Here is a 16,409-nt window from a genome sequence, read left to right as displayed (position 1 = left end):
TTTTGAGGAAGAGGTTGAAAGTGAGTGTGAGTCTGATCAGATATATTATAATCATTTATATGTTTTGAAATAGACTTCTAGACAACTCATTTGTGAGATATCAAATGTTTAGTTTAATGTACCAAACACAGATCTATGTACCAGAAACAATCAAGCCAGTTAAAGAAATATGATATCAAGATGTCTCCTGTGAAGTCTGCTAGGCTGATATATATACAGAGGCAGAATAGTTAGAGGGAGCATTTGAATTTGAATTAAATAAATATGTAACCTAGTTGTTTGTTTGCTTTACCAGCAAATTCTCCAGTATAGCTGCTGTGAAGTCCGCTAGGCTGATATATATATATACAGAGCCAGAAATGATTAGAGAGAGCTTTTGAATTTGAATTAAATATGTAACATAGATGTTTGTTTGCTGTACCAGCAAATTCCCCAATGTAGCTGTCACCCACCCCACACAGCTACAACAATAATCTGCACATTTAAGGTTTATCAAAACACTTTGTAGTTTGGAACATACAGCTTTAAATGTGCGCATCAGAAACTTTACATTGCAAGTACCTGCTGTTAGTACCAAGATTAAATTACAGTAATTGCTAATTGATACAAATATGTAATATACTGCCACTAGAACAATTTCTTTTGAAGTTATTTTAGAACATTCCCGGTAAATGTACCTGAGGGCAAATCTTCATCTGAGGGTAAATTTTCATACTGTAGTGGTCATGTGTTCAGATCATAATGATAAAAGTTGACTGACCTTGTGGATGACAACCTCAACATTACAGCAGCATGCTTCAGGGGTCAGTTCAAAAGCCTAGGTGAACTTTTGGGACTTGTCAGTATTGAGTGAAGTTTAAGTAACAAAAATAGATTTTGGTTGTAAATTGTCTGTTACACTTTGGGATAATTTTTAAATCTTTTATCTGTTTCTGGTCTTATTTTGACTAAGTTATTGGCCTTTTTGCATCAATTTTGATCTCGACTACAGTAGATCCTTGTAACCAATGTTTTCTAATTTCACGTTGTTTGTTTTTTGTAATCATATCATTATATATGTTTTTTTTATCTTATAGGTGTTGTCTAATGTTGTAAAGCACTTAGAGCTTCTAAAGATGAGGCGCTTTACAAAGTCCTCATTATTATTGTTATTATTATTATTATTATTATTATTATTATTTAATGCAATGCATATCTGCCATATTCCCAGACAGGGTTGGGTTTTTTTTAAACTCAGAAAATGTGTTATTTTTATCGGAGGGGCAGTATGAATGACCAAAATAAATTATGTATGTTGCATCCTGAATCACCTTAAAAAATAATCACACTGAAATATTTTAATCATTCTTTGTGTTTCATATAATATAAAGTAGAATACAACTTCAAAGAAACATTGCTGTTAATAAACTTGCCAATATTCTTTAATACTGATCGCATAAACATTTTCTTCAGGGTAATGATGTGTAATAACTTGTGTTCTTCAACACGCAATTAGGATCTCTGTTTTAACTATAACTTTAAATAAATTGGGTTGTTCCAGTTTGGGAACTTTACCTGTGCAAATTAGCACAATGGACTACCTCATAGCAGTCTTCAGAGGACTTAACACATCACTTTAGTTTTTGTTTGTCAATTAAGTGATAGTCCGAATTGTAATTGTTTATACCTGACCTCTCTGCTTCTGTGACAGCTTGTTATATAAACTGAACCAAGGATAGTTTACATGAGCTCAGAGCAGGACTATTCCCTTGTTTATATATGCTACACAGGACTATTCCCTTGTTTATATATGCTACACAGGACTAGGGCTGTCAAAAACCACGGAAAACTTCACCCGGGTACCCGTTGTGCCATTTAACGGGTAACCGGGTACCCATTAGAACATGAAAGACATGTACAACCCTAGTTACCCCACTGTCAGATTTGCACAAACCTGGATTGTTGTAGGGTGACGAAACAAATGGACTATTTACATCATTTTGCACATTGTTTACCACACTTTATCCACTATTTCGCATTCTCTTTTTCACATTTTACCAATTTGCACTTTTGCATTTTCACATTTGCACTTTACTCACACCCAGTGGGAGATGGCTGATAGTCTGTCAGTGGAGATAATTTGTTTTCTTGTTGTACTTCAAACTGTCTGTTATAAATTGTACTATAATATTTTGTTTGATTTGTCAATAATAATGAATTAATATTACAATGTCGTTTCACTTATTAATAAACTTCCAACAACTTCCACAGCGTGTTTTGTTGTTTATTATTCACGACGAATGGCGGTGAAAGTCAGCTTCCGGTAATGTAAGCTGTGCATGTAGCAGCAGTAGATTAGTTGGCCCTGCCACCCTCCCCTCAGTCGCGGTCAGCCACAGCTTGTCGGTCATTCGCTGACTGATGAGTAAGTGATATGTTAACATGTGTAGTCTACATATTAGTATTGTTATGAACTGTAAAGCCGTTCGCACAGCCCAGCATGCAGCAGCCGTTTAGTAGTAGGCCACTGATGCATAACAGGTGGTCCTACTCCTAAATATAGACTGGAGCTGCAACTCAGACCAGCGTACTGCTATATGATATGTTGATAGTGTTGTCAACAAATTATTTTTGTGAATGGGTACTCGTCATTAATTTTATGTGCCCAGGTTTTTCACTACAGTCGGGTACCTGTTGACAGCTCTACACAGGACTGTTACCTGTTTATACATGCTACACATTAGAGGCATATACTGATGTGATGTATTTTGGGTTTTTTTAAGAAGATTGCTGAAAAAATTATGTTTTTCAAAATCTGACTGTATTGGAGGGATTTGGGGTTAATTGTTGGGTTTTTAGCATCACATGACATGTGGTTTGTACATTGTCTCATAGACCTTACAGCGTCCCAATGAATTGTTTTATCTTTTGGGTAGTTATGGCCCCTGACAATTAGCTTCATATATTCACATGGGAAATTGCATGTAACTGGCAGATCATACAAACCTTTCAGAAAATTCTAATGTACTTTTGTATAGTCTTGTCCTTTTAGACAGAGTTATGCCCCTTGTCAAGCGAATTATTATATTCACATGGAAACTGCAATGTTGCTTGCAGTCAGCCCAGTTCAAGAACCATTAATATATTCTGATGGAAATTGGTATTTTTTTGATTGGATGCATCTCACATCTGTAAAGGAGGTCACTTTAACCCATATTTCATACTTCGCCGACTTTAAAGAAACTGTTAATGCTAGAGAATCATTGAATTCAAGAATTCTATACATCTCTATTAGCATCACCCATGTCCAAAGATCATTGTGATCCTGATTTCACATTTTACTGGCTTTTGTGAAGTTTTGCTTTTAGCTCATAACCCGACTTTTTTGCATGCTGTGTGTGTTGTGACACTTGATAAAGGGTAGTTTCCTGATGGGCACTTGTCCCTCATTGCAGAAATATGTCATTATGACCCATTATTGATAATACCATAGTTGAAATTTTGTTTTTCTCATGTACTGTGCATGCTAGAATTGTGAAATTGATGATGATGTACATTTGTTAGTACTACACCCTTACAACAAAAGAAATTGATTGTGACCTTTTACTGTCTTCGCTTATGTTTTTGTGTACATTTGTTAGTACTACACCCTTACAACAAAAGAAATTCATTGTGACCTTTTACTGTCTTCGCTTATGTTTTTGTGTACATTTGTTAGTACTACACCCTTACAACAAAAGAAATTCATTGTGACCTTTTACTGTCTTCGCTTATGTTTTTGTGTACATTTGTTAGTACTACACCCTTATAACAAAAGAAATTCATTGTGACCTTTTACTGTCTTTGCTTATGTTTTTTGGTTCTGCTCATCATGACCGCGTGACTTTTTTGCATGTTATATGTGCATACGTCTTCCATAGAATCAATTAACATGGTGATATGTACTATCCCCTCATTGAAAAAAGTGTCCTCAGTGACCTGGGTTTTTTAATGCATCACTGACTGTTAAAACTGTGTTTAAAGGTTCGTTTCTTGGGTCTTATTCGTGTTAGAATCACTGGGTGCTGTTTAAGTTAAAATCATGAAATGTAATTGGATGCATCTCTTTACTGCTGCCCCCTGACAACCATAGTAGGTTAGTGTGACCAAACTTTCATGCTGCATTATCATGGGTTATGAATTGTTTAGCTCAACATCTCAGATTCGTCCACACCATATTATATCTTAGCCAACCCAGAAGGCCTTGTGATCAATACAAGTGGAATGTTTATTCAGTGGTAGATTTTGCAAAATAATGACAGGGGACTGTATGTTGTGATAGGTTTGCCAGCAGTAGTTAACTGTGTTTTGTACACTGAATGAGTTAAGAATTTAGATGATTGAACTGCATGAATTTCTTGTGAGTCCTAAGCTGTAGTGGCTAATCAAGGTAATTAGTAATGCATGAACTTTGCTTATACAATTGTTCCAGCTAAATGTCACTCCAAGGCTATTCAAAGCCTCGGACTTTCACCCTGTAAAACCTGATGTCTAGAGCTGGATAATGGCAATAGCCTCAAAAGCAGATTTTTAGAACAATGATTTATAAAAGAAAAACAAAATGGATGTTTTTTTTTTCTTCACCTCTGCATATTACATCTACTTTGATATAGTAGAATGGAATATTCTTTTATAGTTTTTCTCTTTTATGATGAGTAGCAGGGGTTAACATATCAGTGTGAAAATCACTTTAGTCTTAATTTGTTTTCTGCATGATAATTAATGTCAACAATGGATACTGAAGACAACAAAATGTTTTCTTTAGGCAAGCTGTGTTTTGTTGATTCTGGTCACATGCATGTGTTCACTTACACTGTATATAAAATCATTACTCACTGTTGTACCTAGCCTGTTTTAGGAGGGCATTGCAACATACTAATCCTCTGAAGTTTTAATATATGGCAGTGGTATCTAAGATGTATTCATGCCTCATGGGGAGTGGGGGTTGCCCAGTCATAAACCTCTGAAGTTTTAATATATGGCAGTGGTATCTAAGATGTACTCATCCCTCATTGGAAGCTGCCCAGTGATAAACCTCCGAAGTTTTAATATATAGCAATGGTATCTAAGATGTACTCATCCCTCATTGGGGGCTGCCCAGTCATAAACCTCTGAAGTTTTAATATATGGCAATGGTACACTTGTCATTTAAGGCATCTATTTAGCATCATTTAACCTGTTTTTCATTTAAAGATCTTGAATATTCTCAGAGAAAGAAAATTGCCAGCATTGGAGAATTTGGCATGCTAATTGGCAACCAACAACCAGCCCAAGTGGTTACCATTATACTAACTTATAATAATAATGATGATGATATTTATAATAATAATAATAATATTTAAATGTATGGTTTTTTTGTCCATTTTCAGGCTCCGCAGTGTGAGCATGCTTTTTGTGGATCTTGCATTCATGAGTGGTTGACAAGACAACCTACGTGCCCCGTTGATCGGAACCCCATCACCCCAAACCAGCTCAAGCCAGTCCCACGTATATTGCGGAATCTCTTATCTCGCCTACAAATCACATGTGAGAATGCAGTTTATGGTTGCACAGCAGTTATAAAGCTAGACATGCTGGCAGCACACCTTTCCGAATGTGAACACAACCCCAAAAAACCAGTTCATTGTGAATTAGGATGTGGGCTTGTTGTGCCTAAAGATGAACTTAAGGTAAAGATTATTTATTTTTTTATTTAATAAACTTAGAAGTATACTGCCAATTATTTAAACAATTTATGTTTCTTTTTGTACCTTTTTAATGTTGTAGAAGCAGGAAGGACTCTTTTCACAGTTACAGACATGGTCATAATGAAGCTGTGATTCATCGTAACTTCATATTTGTTATAACAGTATTTTCTCTAAGTAGATGTGTAATTTTAGTTCCACATGGATTTTGGCCTAGATTGATTTCAGTCCCTCCATGTATGTGACATAGCATCCATTTCATGTTTAACCAATATAGTTTATCTTGCTAGTAAGAAACTGTACGGTCTTTTTAAGCTTGTAAACAATATACAGAACTGGCCTTTAAATTCAGTCAAGGGGAACACTTAAATTAGATAAATGATTATATCTTGTAGCAGTTATCTCCTGTATATACTGCTGCACTGATGGTAATACATGAAAGGTTAGTTTAACATACTTTTAATACAGAAATCACCACAATAATTTCTCTACTTTTGTTTCCGATGTTAGTATAATTTTTGTAGTAATCTATAAAGAAAAGACAAATTAAAATGTTATAAAGGTTATTTACAATATTCTACCTCTAGTTATGTTTTTCCCTGTGCTCTTGCATTACTTATCATCACTGAAGTCCTCAGAGCTTTCAGTATCCTCAGCACTTTGATATTAGTCAAGTGGCTGTGTAATCATAACAGAGGTTCATTTTACTAGCATGTTTTTAGGTCCTGTTAATGATACTCCATATTGATTGATACCTAGAAGATCATAATAGTTTTATAACAGATATGTATATAGCACTCCTTCATTGTAATACCATTCATATAACAGACAATATGTATATAGCACTCCCTCATTGTAATGTCAATCATATAACATACAATATGCATATAGCACTCCCTCATTGTAGTACCATTCACATAACATATATGTATATAGCACCCCCTCATTGTAATACCATTCATATAACAGACAATATGTATATAGCAGTCTCTCATTTTAATACCATTTATATAACATGATATGTATATAGTACTCCCTCATTGTAACACAGCTGCTTGGATCATACTTAGAGTACCACAATCAGAGTACACCTCCCCGCTGCTCTATACCCTACACTGGCTATCCATTCGATCCAGAATCAAACACAAAATTTGCTCTCAGTGCTACATTTCACTGTCGGACTCTAGTCCAACATACCTATCCGACCTCACCCATGTGTACACACCAGCAAGATACTTATGCTCCTCTTCTGACAATCGTATACCCATTATTCCCACTATGAAAACAAAGTCATATGGACAGCGTTCTTTTGCAAACCAGGGCCCAGCAACGTGGAATAAATTGCCCACTGAACTTAGACACAAAGACGCAGTGATCACATTCAAGAAAGCTTTCAAAACTCACTTATTTCGAATGCAAGAACAAACTTAAAGACCTAATAATGTTTCCTACCTTAAATATTCTCAGCATGTTTTTTAATGTTTTTCTGATTTCATGGTATTTGTTTTTGTAATCATATTATGTTTTTTTTTATCTTATAGGTGTTGTCTAATGTTGTAAAGTGCTTAGAGCTTCTAAAGATTAGGTGCTATACAAAGTCCTCATTATTATTATTAATACCATTCATATAACAGACAATATGTATATAGCACTCCCTCATTGTAATACCGTTCATAATGTGCATATGGTCATGTATCCCATTTGTTAATTTATATGTATCATGTATTTCATTCAAAGGTGGTTTCATTATAAGGTGGTATACTCTGTGGCTCCTAATGGACTAATCTAATGAGTAATTACTACATACTTCATTTTAAGGCAGTACACGCTGTGGCACCTAATGGACTACTCTAATGAGTAATTACTAAATATGTAATTCATAATAAGGCAGTATACTCTGTGGCTCCTAATGGACTACTCTAATGAGTAAGTATTAAATATGTACTTCATTATAAGGCAGTATACTATGTGGCTGCCATGAAGAGTACTATAATGAGTGAGCACTGTAGTACAGGGTCTGAAAATAAAGATGATCCAAGGTCAGAAACTGATCTGTCATACAAGCCCATTGGACCTCTAATTATTTGTCTGATCTGTCATACAAGCCTATTGGACCTCTAGTTATTTGTTCCATGAACTCACTAACCCCTGGAGGTTTTTGTAAGTTTTGTCTGATCTGTCATACAAGCCTATTGGACCTCTATTTATTTGTTCCATGAACTCATTAACCCCTGGAGGTTTTTGTCATTTTTGACTGAACTGTCATACAAGCCCATTGGACCTTTCATTATTTGTTCCATGAACTGATTAACCCCTGGAGGTTTTTGTCATTTTTGCCTGATCTGTCATACAAGCCCATTGGACCTCTAATTATTTGACTGATCTGTCATGCAAGCCTATTGGATCTCTAGTTATTTATTCCATGAACTCATTAACCCCTGGAGGTTTTTGTAATTTTTGTCTGATCTATCGTATAAGCCTATTGGACCTCTAGTTATTTGTTCCATGAACTCATCAATGGCTGGAAGTTTTTGTAATTTTTGTCTGATCTGTCATACAAGCCTATTGGACCTCTAGTTATTTGTTCCATGAGCTCTTTAACACCTGGAGGTTTTTGTCATTTTTGACTGATCTGTCATACAAGCCCATTGGACCTCTAATTATTTGACTGATCTTTCATACAAACCTTTTGGACCTCTAGTTATTTATTCCATGAACTCATTAACCCCTGGAGGATTTTGTAACTTTTGTCTGATCTGTCATACAAGCCTATTGGACCTCTAGTTATTTGTTCCAAGAACTCATTAAACCCTGGAGGTTTTTGTCATTTTTGACTGATCTGTCATAGAAACCCATTGGACCTTTCATTATTTGCTCCATGAACTCATTAACCCCTGGAGGTTTTTGTCATTTTTGACTGATTTGTCATAGAAGCCAATTGGACCTTTAATTATTTGTTCCATGAACTCATTAACCCCTGGAGGTTTTTGTCATTTTAGCCTGAAATGCTGGTAGGAAACACATTTTGGGGGCTATTTCTGAATACATCCTAATACATTGACTTCCAAGAGATTTCCGGTTAGCCTAATGCCTAGTTGTGTTAGAAACATCATTTTTCAATTGGCTATTTTGCTCACGCATGAGCAGAAGGGTAAATGTTGTAGGTTTTATTTGGGTGGGGTGCTTAACTGACTCATCATTTTTGTTTTTATTCCAAGTGCCCATCTTATCTTACTTTTTGCAAAGGTTTTCCTGTCTGTGTGCAGTTCAGACCTGTCTGCCTTAGATCTGAGGCCAGAAAGTCTAAAAATCCATTACACAAAATTGGATTCCATCCATGGGCAAATTTTTTGATGGAAAAAGGCAGATCCAAAAAATTACATTTTTCCCTCTGTATTTTGTAGTGGAACTAGAAAGTCCAGATTATTTGGTATTATTTTAGAGCTACATCTGTCTACCTTTCTATAATGCCACTCACTTTAGCGTATCTTAAATGACCTTGACACTACAGAGTTAGGAGGTAGGCTACTACCTCCTGACGTGTAAACGAGGTGCCAGGGGTTAATGAGTAAATTTAAAAACAGTGTGCTGCTTCATCCTTAAAACTGAATACTCTCTGCTGCTTGATCTTTAAAATTGAATACTCTGCTGTTTCATCCTATTAAACTGAATAATGTTGTTGTTGTTGTTGTTGTGGGGTTTAACGCCATTTTTCAGCACGATAGGCTATACATGGTGGCCAGTATTAATGGTGGAGGAAGAACCCGGAAAACCCCAGAAAGAACCACCGACCCACGAGAAGCTACTGGCAAGCTTTCTCACATGCCCACATTGGCTGAATCTTAGACTCGAACCGCCGCAGACAGAGGTGAGATGGCAGTGATCCGTAACGAAGAGTGCTTTAGACCACTCGGCCACTCGGGGCCCCAAACTGAATAATCTTTGCTGCTTCATCAGCCTTAAAATTGAATACTGCATGATGCTTCATCGTATAAATTGAATACAGTACTGTGTGCAGCTTCATCCTTGAAATTGAAAACTGAGTACTGCTTCATCCATAAAATCGAATACACTGCTGCTACATCCTTAATATGTTTGAAAATAATCATACAAGTGTGCTGATGCAAGCAGAAGTTGATTGTTCATTAGTGAGAGACTTATGTTATAACATTACCAAAATTTGACAGATTTAGTGACCAATGTTTGGAGTACCAGTCTAAACTTGATCTTAGTCAATCAAATGTGTATTTCTTCAACCTCATCTAATACCAAGCATCTACACTTTGTGCCTACCAGATGTTTTAGATGAGTTTGTTCAACTATTCATTTATCATCAAGCATCGGGTCTTTAAATTCTGGGTTTGGGACAAGAACAAAATCCATGAAAATTTTTACCCAATGAAAATGAGTGATGCTCAGCACTCAGATTCCTTACCTCTTTCTATGGACTAAAACCACTTACTTTATTAGTATGCTGGAACAATTGTCAAAAGGTTATACATGTATGTAGAAATCAAACAATATTCATGAGATTTCTGTCTTAATCCCTGTTATTTGCTGCACCTGAAGGGTTAACTTTACAGTTTTTGAACTCAGATCTGGGTTGCTGGTCAAACTAGAAGGGTAGACATCCCAGAGGGGTACTTTAGAACACAGGCTCATTGGTGTCAAGGGTTTCTGGCCATATAAAGCTGTTGGCTGCTTGTCTGACATGGAGAGACTCATGTACAAGCAATAATGTTTTCAGAGTGCCATTAAAAGCCAACCAAGAACAAGAAATGAACTTTGCTTTCAGGATGCAAGTTCCTTTGTTTAATGTAAGGCTGGAATGTCTACCAAAATTTCAAAATATGTACATGTACATGGTATTCAATTATTTGTTTTAAATGATGTTCGATTGAACTGATTTAAAGCTCAGCATTTTCCCCAGTCTGCATTTTAGACCTAATGGATGGCATTTATTTATATGACCGACCGAAAGAAAAGCACTCCAAGCTGGCATACTAGGTAGATTGCACTCAATACTAGAGAAGCACATGACAGTTAATTTCATTGCATGACAGAAATATATTTACTTGGGCACCAATCAAGAACACATGGTCAATGATTGTGGTTAGAAACTGTAAAGAAGAAAAGATTTAGTGTTTAACAAAGACACTTCATTATTTATTTCCCAAGTAGTGTACAGGGAAGAAAATATGTAGACTCACATAATGCAAATAATTTATAAATGATAATTATTATTCAAGCTTGAAGAATTAAAATCTTAGTATTGTTGGATCAAACAGAGAAGGCCAAATGATTTGTTTTTTAAGTTTCCTAACTAAGTAAGAAATAGTTATGGAATTTTGCGACACGTGTTTTTCGTGGGGTAGTACTAAATTACCCGGGGCCCCGAGTGGCCGAGTGGTCTAAAGCGCTCTTCGTTACGGATCACTGCCATCTCACCTATGTCTGCGGCGGTTCGAGTCTAAGATTCAGCCAATGTGGGCATGTGAGAAAGCTTGCCAGTAGCTTCTCGTGGGTCGGTGGTTCTTTCCGGGGTTTTCCGGGTTCTTCCTCCACCATTAATACTGGCCGCCATGTATAGCCCTATCGTGCTGAAAAATGGCGTTAAACCCCACAACAACAACAACAACAACAACTAAATTACCCCACTTTTTGACCTGGTACATAGGATGCATTTGTAGGACCTACATGTACAGTGATTAACAAATTGAAGTGGTTTACAAACTTGAAACAATGTTCTTCTAAAATATATTGTTATTCACCAATGGTAGTGTTAACAGATGTGCTTTTCACAGTGTTGCACTCAGCATTCTTTGGGTAAGGGACAATGTATCCCTCTGACTTGCAATTAAGGGGGCTGACAAAATTTAAAAGGGATGAGACAACTGTTGCGAAAGATCTTGAATTGATAATAAAAAGAACAAAGTACACATGTACTTTATGTAGAATGCAGATCCTTTCTTAAGTTTACATTTAAAACTATCATCTGTCTGTTATTGAAAAGCTATCATCTGTCTGTCCAGTTATTGAAAAACTATCATCTGTCTGTCCAGTTATTTAAAAACTATCATCTCTCTGTCCAGTTATTGAAAGAATCTTTTATCTTTTTCTGCTCTCTATACGCCTAAGAGCAGGTAATAAGTCATGATAATTTACTCTCATTCCATTTTGAGAGTTAGTCATCAAACACTTAAATATATCTTCTATTGCATTTCACTATCTTTGTGCCATAATGTGTGCTAAATCTGTGTTCACATGCAATTATGTCTCCATAGGGCTTGAAGACTGTTCTTGAGATAAAGGCTGTTCTTGAGATAATTACAGCCTCAAACTGTCACAGCCTTCCATTCCTCAGATGCCATATTGGCATCTAGTACTGGCTGTTGTTAAAATTATCCTGCAGTTTTCACAGTATCACAGTGATCAAGAATCATATGAATTTCATAATTGCCATGTAAAACTTAATCTTCACATGAAATAAATGTGTCTCATTGATAATATTTCCCTGGTCCGAGTCCCTTCCCATCCTATTTTTGATAATTTTTTGGACATTCAGTGTCAAAGAAAAATATTTTTGGACACTGGACCAGGGCTGGTGACTTAAATAAATTTACAAGCCCTGACTGAAATTCCACAAGCCCGAATTCCAATTTCCACATCCCCCAAATTTCCATGTTTTTGATATTGTCACACAACATTGCAAAATATACAATTTGAATATAAATTCAGTAGGGTTCTTAGGGGTTTGAAGGTAATGCAAGTGTCATTAGTGTTCATCACTACACAGACTTGGGACTAGACGTTCCTGGTATTCAAACTTCTCTGCTAGATTCTCTGAGTTAATCCTGGTCAGAACTATGTATGCGCTATGTGCAAATAATTAATAGCTCCCTCTCAAAACTCTGTCAACCAAGAGTTCTGAAATTTATTTGAGAAGGGGACTTTGCTGATTGTTCATTGCTTCCTAAATTGGCTTCAAAAGTTAATTACACTTGAACACTATTCCAGCAACTGAAACGATCATGCTTTGTATTATATATATGCGGCAAAAATCTGACTTCATTGAAACATTTCCACTGTTCACAAACTTGTCAAAAATATGATACATATGGATTAAAAAATTTAATTGTAGGCAATGATATGTGATAACTTTTGTTCTTGTACACACATCCAGCATATCTTTGATTTACCTATAATGGGATGTTCCACTTCCTGATCCTACCTTTACAAATTTGCACAATGGGCTCACCCACTGCAGCCTTCAAATACATCACACTAGCTATTTTCAGCCAGTTAAGTAATGTGCGAAATGGTGGTTTATACCTGACCTCCTGTACTTTAATTGCCACTATTTAAACTGCCCAAGGGATAGTTTTACATCAGCTCTAATCATGTCTGTTTGCTGTTTATACATGCTACATGTAAGGGGCATATACTGAAAGTGGGTTTCTTTCTTGTTTTCTTTTTGAAGATGACTGAAAATTGTCTTTTCTTGAAACAACTGTGTCAGGGAGTATGGGAGTACAAAATTTATCATTACATGCCATGCTCCAGTTTCATTAAAATCAGACCTCAATTTCACATAGGACATTGGTGATCTGATTTAGATTGTGTCATGTTATGGCAAGTATGTCAACATCTTGAAAATACATTTATACACATTTACATCAGAATGATCCAACTTTCCTCAGGCAAATTAAAAAAACATTTTCGACAGGCCCAACAGGCACCTCACTTTGAATACAGAACAGGCCTGATCTGAAATTAGAGGGGCCCCAGTCATCAGGTTATCAGATTTTTTTAGCACTATTATTTATGTTGGGGTATGGTCCGAGTCTTTTGCTTATAAAAAACTTGGAATTCACCACCACCATGCTGTACTGGCATAGGGTAGCCACTTATCAGCGTGTCTAGCAAACATAAACAATGTTACACCGCATCATACCTGCATGAAATCAATAACAAAATGGTTTATTTTATGAGAAGTTTTGAGTATTATAATCATTTTGTCTCTAATCTACTGACAGATGAGACAAAACTACAGCATTGAGTTTGACCTGGTACTTGCCATTTGCATCGCTAGTGCATGATGACAAATCTTGAAACTTACATGTCAGTGACATGAGAGGTCCAAGAGTCACATGATACAAATAATAATCACCATTACAATGTTATTGTACAAAAATTTGAATTATTAAATGGAAGTCTCATACTGTTTGTAACAGAACAAAAACACATGATTCTCAGCATATTTATTCCAAGAACAATGATCAGAAACCTGATACTATCATCAAGAACATTAACCTTGGTTTTGTTTTATCATGTGACTACATGTTAACATGTTCTTTCTGATGAATCTGGCTTTGTCATGGTTGCTCAAGTAAATGACAGTTATTAATGAATTACACATATCCCTCTGAGCTAGTATTTACCAACAGACGGTTTGTTTTTGCTGCTTAATAGATAAATTTGATTCTGAAAATAATGGAGGATACCATTTTTTGATCAATTATTGCAATTCCTCTTTGCAATAAGGCCACAAAAGTGTTTCTTGTTGCACTGGTTTTAAAATCAGGGTAGATAGGTAGTTGTTTTGGTTGGTTTGTTTTTTAAATATATATTATAATGGTTAGTATATATAATGTACAAAGCACCTCAAGTACTGGGCTCAACAGGCTCATTTAGATGAACAAATCAATTTCAGGAATTTTTATATTTCGGGGAATTATTTTTAAAATATTTTTTTAGTAGTAGTTATTATTTTTTTATGGTGATGTGTGCTAGGGTCGGCAATGAAAAATGGACAATAAGTAACACATATTTTTTTTGGCCTAATTACATATGAAATCCATGCATGCATCAGCTAATTATATTTCCTAAAAGTGATAACATCATAAACAGGCAACTCATATACCATTCATATTCATCCATGGGGGCCCCGAGTGGCCGAGTGGTCTAAAGCGCTCGTTACGGATCACTGCCATCTCACCTCTGTCTGCGGCGGTTCGAGTCTAAGATTCAGCCAATGTGGGTATGTGAGAAAGCTTGCCAGTAGCTTCTCGAGGGTCGGTGGTTCTTTCCGGGGTTTTCCCGGGTTCTTCCTCCACCATTAATACTGGCCGCCATGTATAGCCTATCGTGTGCTGAAAAATGGCGTTAAACCCCACAACAACAACAACATATTCATCCATGCTTATGTCAACATTATCAAGCGATTTAGTATAAGGAATTCAGTGTGTTCAAGTTTCTCATTTTACTTGTCCTTTTGAAATTGATGTACAGCAAGGAGAATTTGAGATTTTGTTTCTCTGAACTATAACATGAAAAAGTGCATACTGGGTCAAAATTTTGGGGACTAAACTCTGCGGGAAACATGCAGGCTCACACTCTAGGTGCAACCAAGTCATTTTACACAAACACTGCAGTCTTAGTAGACACAGCACTTTTTTTTCAAACAATTATGCCAAAAAATCAATTCAGTGCATGAAAATAATGTTTTTCAGCAAGCTTTTTTTTTGTTGCCTGCTTGAAAAGTACTGCTGCATTTAGAATGTCTCCCTCCTTCGCTCATTTAATGTATAATTGTTGTAGCTTAATTCATTTATTTCTTTTCCAGAATCACAACTGTGTACGGGAACTGCGTGGCCTGGTGCAGCAACAGAACCAAAAGATTGTAGAGATGCAGTCAGAACTTGCTGAACATAAATTACAAATAAACGAACAGAAACGAGAATTGCAACTGCTCAAGGTACCTTCTTACAGTCCTGGAAAATACTAGTATCCCCCTAAATATCTTTATTTTTCTTAAAGACAGGCAAGGAGGAGGGTCTGCAGCCATTCAAAATTTTCTTCAAAGTATGTTGTGTTTAAATTCCCTGTCACAACATCACAAGTCAATAATGAAAATCGGTCTCCAAGATACAGTAGGGTATATATATGTAATCTGAACCACCAGGATTATTCTGTCCATTTTTATAATCATAATATAAAACGTACAGGGACTTGCATTAACACAGCTCAACTATTCTTTGTAAGCAACCAATATTTGTGCCTAACTCTCACTTCTATTTTATACAAAGTTGACCTTTGACCTGCTGATGTGAGCCCAGCATAAAGATATACAGGTAGGGCAGTGTGTCCCAAAATGTTAGGAATGTGACCCACTTACCCGATATATATCTCAAATAGCAGAGGAGAAAAAAACACTTGTATGTTTCTTGCACATTTTCGTGAAGAGTATCTGCTGTGTAATGTTCCCTAACAGGTACAGTGAAATCCTATTATAACATTATGGTCAGGGTCCATAAGTGAAATCCCATTATGACACTATGGTCAGGGTCCATAAGTAAAATCCCATTATAACATTATGTTCAGGGTCCATAAAGTGAAATCCCATTATAACATTATGGTCAGGGTCCATAAGTGAAATCCTGTTATTACATTATGGTCAGGGTCCATAAGTGAAATCCCATTATGACACTATGGTCAGGGTCCATAAGTAAAATCCCATTATAACACTATGGTCAGGATCCATAAGTGAAATCCCATTATAACACTATGGTCAGGGTCCATAAGTAAAATCCCATTATAACATTATGGTCAGGGTCCATAAAGTGAAATCCCATTATAACATTATGGTCAGGGTCCATAAGTGAAATCCTGTTATTACATTATGGTCAGGGTCCATAAGTGAAATCC

At 36.2% G+C, this 16,409-nt stretch overlaps 1 protein-coding gene across 5 annotated transcripts in view; it reads left to right on the top strand.

Annotated features, from left to right (window-relative positions):
• Positions 1-16,409, top strand: part of LOC149790758 (E3 ubiquitin-protein ligase NRDP1-like) — an 87,709-nt gene that overhangs the window by 27,223 nt on the left and 44,077 nt on the right. For all 5 annotated transcript variants that reach the window (XR_016423895.1, XR_016423894.1, XR_016423893.1 and 2 more), the window contains exons 3-4: positions 5,388-5,687; positions 15,328-15,459. Coding sequence is in view for 2 of the 5 variants with exons in the window: in XM_089972826.1 (XP_089828952.1) it covers positions 5,388-5,687; positions 15,328-15,459 (432 nt within the window). In the remaining 3 variants the exon portion in view is untranslated. The remainder of the gene's footprint in view (positions 1-5,387; positions 5,688-15,327; positions 15,460-16,409) is intronic.

This window comes from Sinohyriopsis cumingii, chromosome 10, assembly GCF_028554795.1.
Source record: "Sinohyriopsis cumingii isolate HCF-2022 chromosome 10, ASM2855479v2, whole genome shotgun sequence".
Lineage (NCBI taxonomy): Eukaryota > Metazoa > Mollusca > Bivalvia > Unionida > Unionidae > Sinohyriopsis > Sinohyriopsis cumingii.
Note: the sequence above shows the minus strand (reverse complement) of the source record. Positions and strands in the feature narration are given on the sequence as shown.